At 42.8% G+C, this 16,097-nt stretch overlaps 1 protein-coding gene across 7 annotated transcripts; it reads left to right on the plus strand.

Moving 5' to 3' along the window:
- The first annotated feature begins 404 nt into the window (after positions 1-404).
- On the plus strand, positions 405-14,318 carry rrbp1a (ribosome binding protein 1a). 7 transcript variants are annotated; one of them, XM_071481185.1, is made up of 27 exons: positions 411-588; positions 3,037-4,123; positions 5,335-5,489; positions 5,629-5,751; positions 6,429-6,581; positions 6,808-6,926; positions 7,142-7,295; positions 8,446-8,584; positions 8,766-8,947; positions 9,040-9,080; positions 9,170-9,245; positions 9,385-9,422; positions 9,545-9,626; positions 9,716-9,756; positions 9,850-9,928; positions 10,019-10,111; positions 10,215-10,301; positions 10,387-10,476; positions 10,604-10,696; positions 10,806-10,856; positions 10,946-11,026; positions 11,442-11,525; positions 11,757-11,834; positions 12,492-12,575; positions 12,663-12,752; positions 13,538-13,681; positions 13,793-14,318. In XM_071481185.1, exons 2-27 carry the CDS (start codon positions 3,055-3,057, stop codon positions 13,829-13,831), a joined length of 3,465 nt encoding a protein of 1,154 aa, XP_071337286.1. In that variant the 5' UTR covers positions 411-588; positions 3,037-3,054; the 3' UTR covers positions 13,832-14,318. The 7 variants fall into 7 exon arrangements, with proteins under 7 accessions (XP_071337291.1, XP_071337286.1, XP_071337287.1 ...); XM_071481186.1 differs by having other exon boundaries at positions 10,022-10,111; XM_071481187.1 differs by having other exon boundaries at positions 449-588; positions 9,850-9,911; positions 10,017-10,111; positions 13,793-13,967.
- Positions 14,319-16,097: the final 1,779 nt, after the last annotated feature.

Here is a 16,097-nt window from a genome sequence, read left to right on the forward strand (position 1 = left end):
TGGAATAATACATTTTTTAACACCAATGGAAGGAAACTGTACGGTTTTTGCAAACAAAACTTCAACTGTTCCTAAAAAAAAAAAGCAGCGTTTTCTTTGAATGTATGAAACACAATGTCACAATGTCCCGAAAATGCTAAAACACTTAAGAAAGGTCTCGGAGACGATTTACCTCGGCTCTTAACCTGAATAATTGTACTTAGTTAGTTTCCATTTCAAACAAACCACTTTTGTTTGACTGAAAACTGCCGGACTCACTGAGTCCTTCCAGGTGTGTAGAAGACTACAGCTCCCAGTGTGCTCATTTCCGGTTTGAGTGCATTCCAACCAATCAGAAGCCTCCTGGATTCATGGTCGCTATCTGGGGCACGGGGCCAGCACGTCTAGCCAGCTCGAAGTGCCACGACTTCACAGCGGACCACGGATTCTCCAGCGGAGTGAGGGGAGAGCGCTTGAAAAAAGCAACTTAGCTACATAGCTGGATAAATAGACACCTTTGCTCAGAAGTCACTTCATCTCCAACTCAAAGCTTTTTGCCCTCTCCCCAGGCCCTCTGAAGCAAACAGGCGCAGCTACATAACCAGCGAGGTAAGTCTGGGAATCTTGGAATTTTTTATTCATTGAGCCAGCGGTTGCTAGCTTGGAAGCTAACTCCTGCTAACTACTACTACAGAGAGACAGCCGATTAAAGTTATGTAAAATTATTTTAGATTTCCCCCCCTTACTAGCTATTCGGTTTCCAGTTTTATTGTAGCTTTTGGAGCGCATTTTTGTTCAGTAGACCGACACTTTATTCCTCAATATGCAGGACGTTAGCCAAGTTAATTGATTCACAGTGTTAGCTTCAATGCTAACTTGCAAGGAATGATTAAAAGCACATCACATCGAGATAACGGCGCAATTACACGCTCTCTGTTTGTTTCGATGCATGTTTTAAAGGGCGACCATGTAACGTGTCCTTAATGTCCAATCAATCCTGAAGGCCTATATCAGTTGTAGTCTCGGTATAATACATTTAGTATTAGTCTCATATTAAATAAACTATCTCGGAAGTTCTTGGAACACAGTGCTTCTGAATTAAAGTGTAGAGGGAAAAGTGGGGGATTTTTTTACGGTTATTTCTTAACCTTAGAGCATGTCTAACTCCAAACCTAATGACAGAATACCACATGTAAAGGCAATGAAATATGCGTTTACTCATTTTACCTGAATGTCTTAGCAAAGCCAGTAGATTTTCATTGTAGCTGATGATTATTCTACGTCCTAATGCCCCCCCCCCCCCCCCACCCCCACCCCCCTGTAGGTGTGCCAATGCCCGTGAATGAAAGCCAGATATTTAGGCTGTAGAGTTTGTAATAGTTACACAATGGTAAGCTTTAACTTGTAGCCCTATTTCTTGTGGACCCCGACCAGCAGAGGGTTTTCTGGAAGTGATCTTTTTCAGTTCAGTCGGGGCTGGAGATGCACTGACGTGTGACATCACAGATCAGGAGGCAGTACAAACTCTTCCCTTTCGCTTCCAGCTCTCAGACCCTGCCATGAACAGGGACTCTGGACTCTTGTTTCAGTTACACTGAAGCAGCTCAGCACTTTTCCTCCACCACGTCACAGTGTTGGTTTGTTGTAAAACAATAAAGCTCCACATTGTGTATTTTCTGATTGGATAACATCCTCATCCATAATATAAACAAGGATATAACTGACGGTGCTGCCAAAAAAAAAAAAAAAAAAGAAAGAAAGAAAAAAAAAATATCAAAGCGGTTTCAGTGTCCCCCATCTTTCATCTTCTCTCAGTCGTCTTTCCTCTCCTGTAGGCTAAACATTTTCCTTTATGACAGGAGCCTTTAAGAGCCTTAAAGGGATTGTTGAAATAGCCTTTAAGGTATGTTTTTTTTGCAGGGCAGGAAATTAACAATAACCACCAGCCGAACTGCTGGAAATCTTGGCAGTTGCTGGTAACTTCCTGTACTTTATCTACTTTTTTTGTTACCCTTTCTGCCTCTATGGTTTGGGTTTCTGTCTTTGATTGTTTAATACTGTAAGTAGTTGATTTATTTTAACACCCTTTCACACATGCGCCCAACTCCACAATAGCTCTGATAATTTTAGCAGCAAAAGTAACAGGAGCCAGTTTTGTGTAGTAGTTGCTCTGGGATATTTGCCCACACAGGATCTGCTAACCTTTCCAAAACTCTTTGTCAATGGTTGAATATGAATTACAGCAGCAACATTAGCAGAACATGTCATGATGTTTGTGTATCTCAATAAAGTTTAACCAGTATTACCAATAACACTAAGTGTTTGATTTATTTATATTTTTTTTATATTTTTGGTGCATTTTGGACTGTATAACCAACCTATGATGGTAAAATTACATTTTTATATATAACCACTCCATTCTAGTTCATCTGTGCCACTTTGCAACGGCCGTGTAATAACCCATAAAATTAAGACACTTGATGTTTCAAGTTGTAAATCATATCTGTATAGAAACGTTGCCTAGAGGGTTTTCTTGATTGTATAATAAGGAAAGGGAGTTCTTAGACTGATGCTGGTCCATTTGTGTTTACTTTGGCTTAGTTTGTTTGTTTGCTTGTACAACAGAAAGCTCAGTGCTGGACTTCCAAATTAAGTGGTGTATGAGATTTAACTTTGAGTGTGACTTTGAGCTGCTATTTGCCACACAGTTTGCTGATAAGTTGTGCTGTTCTACATTACATAGCCAGCCTCAAGGCAAATGTTTATGGGGAGAACAGAGACACCTTGAGGCTGTTTAGGGTAAAAACTGTAGTTCTACAGCAATTGTCAAAATTCTCTGTCACCAGTTTCTCTTATTTCACCAGCTGTCAGCTTCATTTTGCCGAGGCACAGAGAAATATTGTTGTTGGTATTACACTTTAGACACACCTATGAATTATTCTATGAAGTTGTTTCTCCCCTCATACAAATTTTTGGTGTTAGGTTGTTTACAGTAATCTGTTTCTTTTATTTTAGTTATTTTTAGCTGTGTTGACAAGTCTTTCACTCTCTTTTTAGATTTACTGAAATTGAACAATGGATATCTACGACCCCCAGACCCTTGGGATAATGGTGTTTGGTGGATTCATGGTAATCTCGGCCGTCGGGATTGCTCTTGTCTCCACCTTCTCCATGAAGGAGACCTCTTATGAGGAAGCCCTGGCTAAACAACGCAGAGAGTTGGGCAAAATACAATCTGTTCGCTCTGAGAAAAAGAAGAAGGACAAAGTAGCTGAGAAGAAGAGCCGTGGAAAGAAGAAAGAAGAAAAGCCCAATGGAAAGATCCCAGAGCAGGAAAACACTGAAGAGGCTGATGAAGGTGATGCAGTCATTGAGACTGCTGCTGCCCCAGTTGTAGCTGCTGCTCCCGCTCCTGAGCCTGTCCCAGCTTTAGAGGTTAAGCCAACTGCGGCCCCACCACCAGCAGACACCCAGCCCAAGACTGCTGCTCCTGAACCAAGCCCTGCTGCCGAGCCCTCGCCTGCACCCTCACCTAAAGAGAAGAAGAAGAAGAAGATGGCTAAGGTCGAGCCAGCCTCAACCCAAACAGCTCCACTTGTGTCTGCCCCTGCACCAGTCAAGTCCTCCACAGTCCCTGCATCAACCCAGGCCCCTGTCTCTGCCCCAGCTAAAGCAAGTGCCCCGTCCTCTACACCTGCCCCAGCTAAGTCTGCCCCTGCATCTACTAAGTCTGCCCCTGCATCAGCTAAGTCCACTCCCACCCCTGCACCAGCTAAGTCTGCCCCTGCACCAGCTAAGTCTGCCCCTGCACCAGCTAAGTCTGCCCCTGCCTCTGCACCAGCTAAGTCTGCCCCTGCCTCTGCACCAGCTAAGTCCTCTCCTGCCCCTGCATCGGCTAAGTCTGCTCCTGCATCAGCCAAGTCTGCCCCTGCCCCAGCCAAATCTTCCCAGACACCAGCGAAGGCTGCAGCAGTCCCAGCCAAGTCTTCATCAGCTCCATCCAAGGCTGCCCCAGTGCTGGAGGCTGTCACTAAAGATGTCCCAGTGATGGCAGTGCCCCCAGTGGGATCACAGCAGGCTCCTGCTGTTGCAGCAAAGGCACAGGAGCCCAAGAAGAAGTCCTCAAAGAAAAAGAGTGAGCCTGGTAAGCAGTTATGCCTTAGAGATAACTACTTACCACTTTGCAGTTATAACGGTACATTTTATTTTTTCATCTCGTCTGTGGTTTTCAACTGGTTATTAATGATGACAGCACTGCCAGAATGTTAAAAATCCACATATAACCTCAACATGGAAAGGGAATAATACACATAGCTTGCCAGTCTTAATATCCCAGTCTGTTGTGACTCTGAAGGGTATCACATAAGCTGACATTTCAACTGGTGCCACTGTGCCAAAATCAGCACAGCTCTACACTATATTTAGGTGTTTGGTAACTTTCCTTGTCAGTGTGTGACCCGTCAGTATTCTTACACTGATTAATAAGACTTTTTAAACCAATAATTTAACTGCGTTAAAAATGTTTTAATAAAAAACACCTGTTGTTTGGTCTTGCCTAGCCCTGCTAACGGATGTCCTTCCCTGTAAAAACACATCACATTGTTTATTTAATGCACAGTAGTATTTAGTTGAAATCAAGGTCCAAAGGTCTCCACAAACTACACTTACTCTTAACCCCTTCTCTGCATTTTAAGGATCAAAGCCAGTGCAGTCTTATCAATATGTTGTTACAATAGAACCATCATTGTTAAAATTAGCCTTCTCCCCTGAATTGATGGAAGTGGTTGTCTAGGCAGGAACTACGTTCGCCATAACACTGGTGGAGTCGGACTTAAGCATTTGGAGGTAGAATGGGGGCATGTCTATACAGTTGAGTCACATGTACTCACAATCTAAGGCAGTAATACCCTGTCAGTACTGATGATCTTCTAACTGTGTACCCGTGGAAAGTTGTGCCAATGGCAGTGGTGGGTAATGTCTGGCACTCAAGCTCTGGAGGGCATAGAGCAAGCCAGCTTGTCCAAACACCGCTGCCCTGTTTTGTTAACTGACAAAGGCTCTCAGTGCCCTGACAATGGATAGGAAAGGGGGAGGGAGGGGGGTCCTCCCTTGTCTGAGGCTTGTCTCCGACTGGTGCCACAGTGCCCCATCATTTTGCCATCTGAAGCTGCACAGGGCCCTAGACCCAAAGGATAAGTCACAACCTTGTCCTTTTCCTGAGGTCATGTGGGAATTCAGACTTCACTGTGACAACCTAATGAGCCTTAAAACTGCCGGGCTTTTAGGTTTAAACATGAAATAATGTCTGAATTCCTGTTGGTATGTTTCATTGAAATGTTTTGTTTGTCTCTATAGTGGCAGTGGTGGATTCTGCTGATGCTCCGCTGTACCTGCCCTACAAGGCTCTGGTATCCACTATCAGTAGCATGGTGTTCAGCGAGGGGGAGGCTCATAGGCTCATCGAGATCCTGTCCGAGAAAGTTGGCATCATTCAGGACACCTGGCACATGGTATGAGATACTTCTGTCAATAATGAGGAAAGACACCTGCAAGGCTAGCTGACTGCACAGGCACTAATAGTTCACTGAATGCAATTGAGATCTGAAAGGAGTTTTCACTCTGTCTCTCTGTCTACATTTGTCTTTTCAGGCCACTCAGAAAGGAGACCCAGTGGCCATGCTGAAGAAACAACTGGAGGAGAGGGAAAAACAGCTGGCGGCAGAACAAGAGGACGCTGCTGCAGCAAAGAACCGCCTGAGAGAACTCAACAAGGTTAGACTGAAGTGTTGCAGATGCTGCCAAATTCTCACCACAACACATCATCTGCTATAAGGTTTTGCTGGCAGCAGCTGTGAGACTCCAATACTCAGCAAATCAGAAAACAAAGATGTTGGATGCATGAAATCTTACTGCTACTGAGGCAAAAAGTGTAGAATAACCTGCAGTCCTCTTATCTTTTGGCCTAAAGGGGGCACTAAAAGAAACAAGGAGATCATAATACATCCACCAAGAAGTATAGGCTCACTCATTGAATGGGATCCCACCCGTTACATAAGTTATGTTACATGTACAATCTCATGTAATATCTTTGTCACCCTATGGGTGGCAGTAGATGAAAGGTCAGAGTCCATCCCTAGGATAGCAAGATTACACTCAGCAGATGTCATGGCAGAATGTTCTGTATATTTTAAGATATCATGTATGCAAAGTAAACACAGGTCAAGGTCAGAGCTCAAAAAAGGCCAGGAGGGTTATCATGTGGTCTTACCCTGAACTGTGTGTGAAAGTGTGAAAAATTGCGTCATTGAGGTGGCACTAGAGGAGAATATCCCCACAAAAATCCTTCCCAACAACTATTCATTACAATAGTTGTAGGGAGAAAGGATCTTTGGCCACAGACACATTACAGTGAATCTGAATCTGCTCTCTGACTGCTGTCTGTTTATCAGGAGCTGTCTGCTGAGAAGTCCAAGGTGGCCAGCGTGGAGACGAGACTGAGTTCCCAGCTGAGTAAGAGGGAACAAGAAATGATTGCTCTGCAAGCTCGCATGCAGGCCAGTTACCAGGACCATGTAGCCCAGACCCAGAGGCTCAATGCAAAGGTTAGTTCTTATACACATGTGTTACATTTTCTTACTATGCAGTTCAGATTAGTGTGCTTTTTTCATTTTTTTATTGTGTTGCCCTCTTGGATCACGTTTTGAAGTGAAGATGCAGTTTTTCCTTTTTTGAAATTCAGTGGTCCTGACAAAGATTAAATGCCAAGCAGCCACCCAAGGTGCAAAAGTTCAGTGTGTCTAGTTCATTAAAAAAATGGGACTCTTCCAGATCCTCAGCCTGCAGGACCAGCTGGAAAAAGGCCCCAGTGCTCAACTTGCACGTCTACAGCAGGAGAACTCCATTCTCCGTGATGCCCTCAACCAGGCCACCAGTCAGGCTGAGAGCAAGTGAGTCTTTCCCTCACCACCTCCCTGAGCAGCAGTGATGCATGATGATATGCTTGCAGCTCTTTATATTGATATTAATATTACTTCAGCTGAAAATTGAGTACAGTGTGTACAAATGCCCAGTACCAGACTTAAACATTTGCCTTTATGTCAGTGAGGCATGTGTTCTGACTCCTTCTCCCTGTGTCTCCCCCTCTCTTTCCTTCTGTCCTCAGACAAAATGCGGAGCTGGCTAAGCTGCGTCAGGAATGCGCAAAGATAACCAAGGAACTTGGAGAGAAGAGAGAGAGTCTCCTTGCCGATGAGCAGATCAGGAAGGGGCTGGAAGCCAAGGTCTCCGCTGCTGAGAAGCAGCTCTCCTTGCTGCAGGTTGGCCTGGCCTATGGGAACACCACATCATCTCTATTATGAATTACATTGGACGTAATCGGGTTTACACATGGAAACACACTGATTCTAACTTTTAAAAAAAAAGAAATGCTGTTTTTTTATTTGAGCAGCCATTTAGCTATAGTCTCTACAAAATACAAGTCTAGACCTTTCCCACCTATCCTCCGACCCTCTAATGTTATGGGAAGTTTAATTGCCTTGTAATCACAGAGCCCAGGGCTGTGCTGGAATGCAGCCGTACAATGACGGGGCTGCAGGCAAAACGCTTCACAGCACCAGCTGGAATGTGTGTGTGTGTCTGAACATCTCTCCTCTCAAGCTTCCTGTAATTGGCTGTAAAAGACCAGGAGCAGTCTGATGCCATTTACAGCAAGTGACTTCCAGACATGCAGTACTTTTAAGTACTTGTTTTAAATTATCTGTAAGAACAGGGGATATCGTACATTAGCTGTTCTCACATATACTGTCACACTGTCAGCCTACGCAGTCTCTTACTGCTGGGAATGTTGTTGGTCTGTACTATTACGGGTTATGTGGAGCAAGTGAGTCAGCACTTCCTGACAGTCAAGTGCTCATTTAGTTAAATCATTAACTAATACCCCTTCCAGCAGTTTAACATGTTATGCAATAGTTCAGGCCACCAGTCAATATTCACTCAACATGATCAAATTATGAAAGGCTAGAGATGAGTTTTGGTGCCTTGGTGAAATTTATATGTGTTGCTGGACTGTGATCAGCGTTCAGTCGCCATAAGCAATTAGCTGCTTTGACAGAATCTGTCACAGAGGCACAGGCAGGGTAATCGTCTCAAACGTTCTAAGCACTTCCTACAAAACACTTCCTTAAACAAATCCAAACAAACTGTTCAACTGTACATTTTATCAACATGTTGGTAAAATGTATATTTTTATTTTCATGTTACACAACCTCAAGCCAGAGGATTTTCTGGTTGTCCCATAGGTGGACTATCTGTGGATACACTCTTTTTCTTTAAATGTCTGGAAATATGATGTTTTAAGGACGTGCGCCACAGGCACTGTTACTGCCTTGGGAATTAATGCTTTATGTAGGATAATGTAGTGAGTCTTTGCTGCCACCTGCTGACACATTTAATCATTTTTGTTTTCAGGCCAGCCATGCAGAGAGTGATCAGGCGTTACAGAGGAGGCTGGAGGAAGTGAGCGAGGAGCTCAGGACAACACAAAGTAGAAACAGCAGCCTGCAGGCCACCTTGGACAAGGCCCAGCAGGAAAGCAGCACACTCTCAGGTTGGAGACTGGGGGAACAAGGTCTTAATGGTTACCACGTGCTAAGGCGTTGGACTTAGTTTATCATCTTGATAGTAAAATGAAAATAGGAAATAGAAATGACATTCATGGCATTTTTCTGGCTGCATCACAGAATATAAAATATGGTATATGTTATGAGTGATGTGTTTCGTCTCTGCAGAATTTCAAGCTCGTACAGAGAAATTGGAGGCTGAGATCAGGGAGCGCTCTGCTCAGGTAGATGCCCTCACTGCCCAGCTGGAGGAGACACAGACAGAGAAAAGCCAGCTCGTACAGCAGGTGGCCTCCATCAACTCACTGCTGGAAGCCAGTCAGAACAAAAAGGAGGAGGATAGCAATCAGGTAGGACATAGTTTATCAGTTTGACTTTTCTGAAATGTTAGACAGCTGAGACCCCACATCGTCACCCCTAAGGATTTTTGTCATGTCTACAGGGGCAGGTGAATGGTGCAGAACTGGAACAACTCAAGCTTAGGTGAGTGTTTGAGCTTTCTTTCTTCAGAGTCAACATCAGATCCAGAGCTGTTGCATTTATTGATTTTTATGATTTTTTTTCCCCTGCAGCCTTCAGGAGAGAGACAGCCAGCTGAACACGCTTCACGAGGAACTGAAGCAACTGCAGCTGAAGCAGGAAGCTGCCGTAAGTCTTGCAAACGCACTTTGGTTAAATATATTACCAAATAGTATCACTTCTTGATTGCTTTAAGGAATTTTTTTTTATTCGTGCAAAGATATGGTCAGTGTCACTGCTAATCAGAAATGATTTTCTATTCTAACAGGCGAACACTATCGTTGATCTTGAGCAAAAAAATAAGAGGTATGTTGCTTTTTACTGTCCATCTATCAGGCTCAGATCTTACACACTGGCTACACCTTTTTGTGCCTTTCTCATTATTGATATTTTTATATCTATATATAAACTGTGTGCCCCTTTTTTAGTGATGATGCCAGCCTTATCAAGTCACTTCAGGATGAACTTAAAAACCTCAAAGAAGAGATGGTGCAACTTAAGAGCACACCAGTAAGCATACCTCCCAATGTGTTGCACAATTCTACTTCTGCTAAAGAATTATCGCCGTGACTCATTTGCCGTTTCATAATTTGTTTCAGCTGTCAGATGGTGCTGCAGAGCTTGGACAGCTACAGAACAGGTAATTGAGCGTGACATATGAAAAGGATCAGTCCCACATGTTGTTTGGTCTGTTATTAAATCTCTGTCTCGTCTGTTTTGGTTCTGTGGTCAGTCTGACTGAGAAGGATGCGCTCGTCACATCACTACAGGAGCAGCTCAGAGACATGAGAGAAAAGATGACGACAGATGCAGTAAGAATCTATTTACACACTAGTGGCTTATCAGTTGAAGTCTGATTTTGCTCTTAATCACCTCATTGATTATGTGATGCATTGTTTTAGCAGAGCACTATGGCACAGCTGACAGCTTTACAAAGTGAAACCAAAGAAACTTTCCAGACACTCTTCCCACAGATACCCCTAGAGACAGAGCAGGTGAGAAAGGGGCCGAGTTGCTCAGTGTGGCGATTTGGGTCATTATTATTCTGTAGAATAAAACTCACTTAATTGAATTATGTCTGCTTTTCTCTTCACTTAGTCGAACTGGTTACAAGTATTTACACAGAAAGCTCAGGAGACTCTCAGCCAGCAGAGCCAGGGGTCTCAGTCAAGCACAGCGTCACCGGTAAACCATCATGTTATGTTGTTACCGTATACTGGCTTGAATTGACCTGGCAGAAGAAGGTCTGAAGGAGTTTTGTTTGTTTCAGGAGCTGCTTGAGAAACTGAAGGAGGCTGAGGAGAGCCATAGCTCCCTGCAGGCTGAATGTGAACAGTACAGGACAGTCCTGGCTGAAACAGTAAGTGACATCATGGCATTGATATAATATAAAACTCTTGTTCTCAGTAGGGTAGTAGAATATGTGAGTTGTGTGATTATGGGGTAGGTTTATACAACTGTTTATCCCTGGTTCCTTTCTACTGTAGGAAGGGATGCTGAAACATCTGCAGAAGAGCGTGGAAGAGGAGGAGCTGGTCTGGAAGTCCAAGATGGCTAACTCAGAGGAGCAGCTGAGGGTGGTAAGTTATAATATCTCCTTGAAATCACTTTGACTTTGATTTGTTTCACCATGTGCGGGTCCCCCTGCATCATTTTTAAAACCTAATAGTCCCTCTCACACACTACCAGGCTTTGGAGAAAGTCAGCAAGCTGGAAGCAGAAAACCAAAGTGTAGAAAAGGTGGGGATTTTTTTTCCACAAGCACACAGAAGTTTAAATAATCATAGAGGTAAGCTAACAGCTTTTAAACTCTTCTTTGTTCTCTGCAGTTGAAGGAGCAGATGATGCTTCTTGAAGCTCAGCTGGAGAAGCAGTCAGACAACCAGGGGCCCTCGGAGGAGATGGAGCAGGTACATGAGCATGAGTGAAATCTACAGATTACAGCAACTTAACTTAAGGTGGCATTGCTGCTACTTACTTGTTTTATGTGCATGTTCACCTGTTAAGGAGGTGAATTCTCATATTATTTGAATTTTAGTCTTGTCGTTGAAAAAGACATTAATGTTGTACGTTGGGTTTTTCTGTTGGGTTCTTGGGTAGTCTCTGGCAGAAATATCCCGATTCAGACATGTTATGTTTAATTAATGAAATGTCATAGAAATAGGGGTCAGGGTAAAGAATTAGCCATCCGTACTTGATGTAACATTTTTTGACTTCAATATTATGAAACACATTTCACGTTTTAAAAGGTTTCAACCTCTGCCCTGCATTTAAAACAATGCCAGTCTAACATCTGTTCATTCCTGTGGCGTGCTCTGTATTCAGCTGAAGCTGCAGCTGTCAGAGTGTCAGAGCCAGCTGGATTTGGCCCAGAAGGAATCCCAGGCACACAAGGATGAGCTTGCACAGGTGACTTTAGACTACTGCTTTCCCATCCTCCAAACAGTATTCACTCATTCATATACCAATGGAGTGAGATGAAGACATCTTATTTGCGAGATGTCACATATCTAGGAATTTGTTTAAATCCCTCCTAAACCTACACAGCCAGCTAAGCAAGGTGTCAGTGACATTTAACACAAAGGGGATTCATGGATGGAGGTTATGCAACCCATGACTAGCGACGGCTTCCTGTTTCAGGTCAGAGAGCAGCTGGGCGAGATCACGATGTGGGCTCAGCGCGAACAGAATGGCCCAGCTGAGGCTCAACCCAGTCAGGTCAGGGTGCAGAGGTCACAGGGCACCCTCAACTTCCTGTCAGAGAGCACTGGACAGTGACTGGGACTGTTTTCTGTTTGTTTCGAAATTATTTCTCAAATCAGCTTGGTTATATTTAACAGAAAATACAAGAGATGCATTTGTCATTGACATGTTAAACCTTATTTATTAAAACAAGGTCTTTGTGATCTGGCTTATATCAGCAGCATGCAGTCAAACCCATGTGCTGAATCAACAATGTGGCCACGATGCACGGATACTGAATAGCAGATGACAAAGAAGTGCAGCATTTCCAGTCTGTCCAGTTCTCCTCTGACACGAGCTGTTTATGCTAACCATTATTTGAATTGACTGAGTGGATATAACTCTAACATGGCTCTCTCTCACCTATTTCGGCATGCTCACCTCTCTACCTTTGTTTTCAGATTGTTTGTAGGATTCTTAACCGCAACAGAAATTTTGCATTTGACTCGAGCTTTTCACCTAAAATAAGTCTGAGAGGAGACTAACTTGGCTTGCAGGTCGAGCAGCTTGTGTGCGTGTGTGTGTGCGTGCGCAGTGCTCCTGCTTCGACACAAGAATGCTTGCATACACGCATGTGTGTGTGTCTCTAGCATTTGTCTGCAGTGTGTTTATTGTGTGTTTGTCTATCATCAGGTCCAGAACGAGTTGAGTCAGACAACTGAGAAGCTGCGCGGGGAGGCGGCTCAGAGGCAGCAGCTGTCAGAGGAGTTTGAGCAGGTAACCACCTTTTTTCGTGTTGTCGCACTAGATGTTTACTAATAAACTCTCAGTGGATGACGTCACTGTGTGTTGTCAAACCTCCAGGCCCAGAAAACCATCACAGAACTTCAGGGTCAACTGAATGCTTCTGCAGAGTCGCCACAAACTGACACAGAGGATGTTGCTCAGCTCAAGGTGGGTTAACAAGTAACAGAGAGCTAAATCAAAGATAAACTGTGATTGATGCTTTTTGTTCTTTTTAAAAAAAATTTTTTTTTTGTTTAAGTGCAGGATTATTACAAATTTGCAGAGTATATCAGAGCAACAGGTGGTCCTGCTCCATGTCCTCACTTGGTTTATGTAGGCTCAAGTTCAATGTTGATTAAATTACACATTAGAAAATAAATATAGACAAAATATATAGCCAGAGATTAGAGAATCTATATTAGAGATATATTAGAGAAATAGTCTAGACTCAGCTCATTATTATTATTATTATTATTATTATTATTATTATTATTATTATTATTGTCTTGTTTATTTATACAATAGCATGTGATTTAACTTGATTCTGTTTAAGCAGTTTTTATTTAAAATGTTTTTACCTTACTATTTTCCCCAGTGACGGTTATATTTTGTAATGTGTTCTGCTGTTGCTTTGGTCCAAATGAGTGGGCAGCTGGTTACATAACTTACTCTGCCTTGTTTGTCTTGATTGAGAGATAAAACTTTGGGATGAAAAGTGGGATTATGAAATACAGTCAGTCACAATGGTCGCTAGGAAAATTTTGCTGAGAAATAAAGTAACATTTTTAAAAGGGCTGCGGAATTATTTCACAATTTTACGGTTAGAGGATGTAGTTTGTCGTTTCATATTAATATTCATTTTGTGTCTTTATCTAATATTGAACACATTGGGCCTCCATTTGAGTGTCGTTTTTACTTTAAAGTAACATTTGCTGCTGTTGCTGTCACAACAGGAGCGCCTGGAGAAGGAGAAGAAGCTGTCCAAAGACTTGGGCCAGGCAGCCACCAAGCTCCAGCAGCTTCTCAAAGCCACTCAGGAGCAGCTGACCAAAGAGAGAGACACAGTGAGAACACTACAGGAGCACCTGGAGGGCAAGGTGAGGCAACTTGCACATCAGTAAGACTATACATACACATTTCTAAGCTCAAATAATTATAGCGTGCTTGTCTATTTGGACACTAATCTTTTTCTTATTTGTGTTTTTAAGGGAGATTATGTCGAGCTGAAGGAAGGAACGTCCGTCTGACAGGAAGTTTACTGCGGACACTACACAAAACTGCCAAATATGCCTTATGATTACCATAGTTATGCATTCCAAAAAAATTTCTTTCTTGTACTGTAGTATATTGCATTTGTTGCAACTGTAGGAATCATGTTTGATAATATGAACATTTCGAAGTAAGATTAGAGAGGAGAGAATCCTGCTGCAATCTTTACTGAAACACATTCCATCAACAATTCTGGCTATGTCAGAAGTTACTTATCCCCCTGCCTTATAATCCAAACATTTCCCCATAGTTCAGTGTTAAAAGGGAAACCGATTGTACGTCAAACGTACATCAACCTGTGCAATTACTTTGTATGTCTTTTCTATGTGGTTGAATGATGGACGCATTATATGGTTCAATGATGCAGTACCGTTATGGGCCTGCTTTCCTCTGTAGCTGGCTGACAGTAACACACACAAATTTGAATTTGTATGAATGAATAAACTACAGTGTCACTCTACGTCATTCCTGACCAGTGTCTGTGTAGTATTTGCTGTGAAGGCGCAGTGAGCGTGGACAGGAAGCAAAACAAAAGTAGGCTATTGCTGGAGGATGTTATTTTTTTGGCATAGTTTCAAATCTGGTGTGAATCAAATGGCAAATTTGCAAGTAGGGGCACTGGCTCGTGAGGACTGCACAGTCATTTTAATATTTAAACCATCCTGTCAGGGTAAGAAGCTGTGAGCAGAAACCTGTTACAACTCTGCTGTTCAGGCAGGAAGTATTACTTCACAGCAACATCTTCACAGTACATCACCATACAGCAAAACAGGTTATTAATTCCAGCACACAGTCTCACAGTTATCCGTTTGAACATAACTAAAGGCGTTTGTGAAGTGTGCTCAGAAACGTTGCATTGAGTCAAGCTTTACACACCGTAGAGTTCAGGTTGCATCAAAGGTTACAAACACCAGGAAGTATCTTACAAGGTGGAGTTTGCAGGGTTTTACAAAGGCCATGTATGGTTTTGTTTCGGGTATGAGCTCTATCTTTCACTCCTCCCATACACATGCACACTACTGTGGGAGGCGGGGGTGAGCCAACAAGCCAATCTTACCAAGTGAATCTTAACTTTATTTTACTATTACTTTTATTGTGGTCATTTGCAAAATGAAGCAGACCTGTCGGGCAGTGGGCTCACTCAGATTTCATGAGCAGAGGCAGAGAAATGTCAGTGCAGCTCTGAAACAGGAGGACACGCTGCATGAAGGCTGAGCCTGGCGTGTGCACAATTATCCACACGGCTCCAGACTTTGATCCAGATTTCATCCTCACCTTCCCCACCACAATTAGCGGGTGTCAGTGTGCCTTTTGTTTTTGTTTTGTTTTTCTTTTTAAATAAAAACCGATTGAACCTTTCTCCACTGCTTATCAAGTTTGCCTTCCTGTTCGGGGTGAGGACACACAACTGCAAGGAGCGATGTCATCTCACACACACACACACACACACACACACACACACACACCGGCAGCGGGGAGGGAGGGAGCTGCTGGCCGCATTACCGACAAAAGCCCGATGTCAGCGGGTCTTAGCGGGTTTGCTTTCTTGCTGAGTGAACACACCCGCACAATATGTAATTTTTCAATCTGTAGAATATTTTAAAAAAATTAATTTAAGCCTTAAAATGGTATTGATATACTATTGAGTCTATAAACATGTTCTTACCATAGTCACCTTGTGGTCCTTACGGCTGCAGTCAGGGAATATGGATGAATATCATAGAATGTGATTTCATGCAACTGGAAATTTCATCTCCATGTAAAGAGCTTCCTCCCATTTAATACAAACTGTTTTAAAGTCCCCCCCCCCAAAAAAAAAGAATTACTGTATTTCCAAACATAGGCTATATGCACACACATTCACATCTAGATAAATTCAAATGTATTATTATAGACAGCATCACTTGCAGGACTTGGTTTAACTCAAACTCAGCCTTAAGCCCAGGGTCATTCGGATGAGCCAGTAAATCTGGCCTGTCAATCTGACACCGACAGGCCCGAGGCAGAAACCTTGCAATATACATCCAAGTGCTACGACCACCCCCCACCTAGCTCTTAATTATAGCCTCCATCCGCAGTAAACATGGGTCACTGACTGACTTGCAAAAACATGGCACTGATAAAGGCCAAAGTACCAGTAACATCTTGTCAATCATGAAATTAAAACATTTAAAAATCAAGATTTGATTTGATATATTTGATTTTTTAAAAAAAAACAAAACAAAAAAAACAAAAAAACAAAAA

The sequence above is a fragment of the Trachinotus anak genome, unplaced genomic scaffold, assembly GCF_046630095.1.
Source record: "Trachinotus anak isolate AG129_WGS33_773 ecotype Australia unplaced genomic scaffold, CSIRO_AGI_Tana_v1 ptg000007l, whole genome shotgun sequence".
NCBI lineage: Eukaryota > Metazoa > Chordata > Actinopteri > Carangiformes > Carangidae > Trachinotus > Trachinotus anak.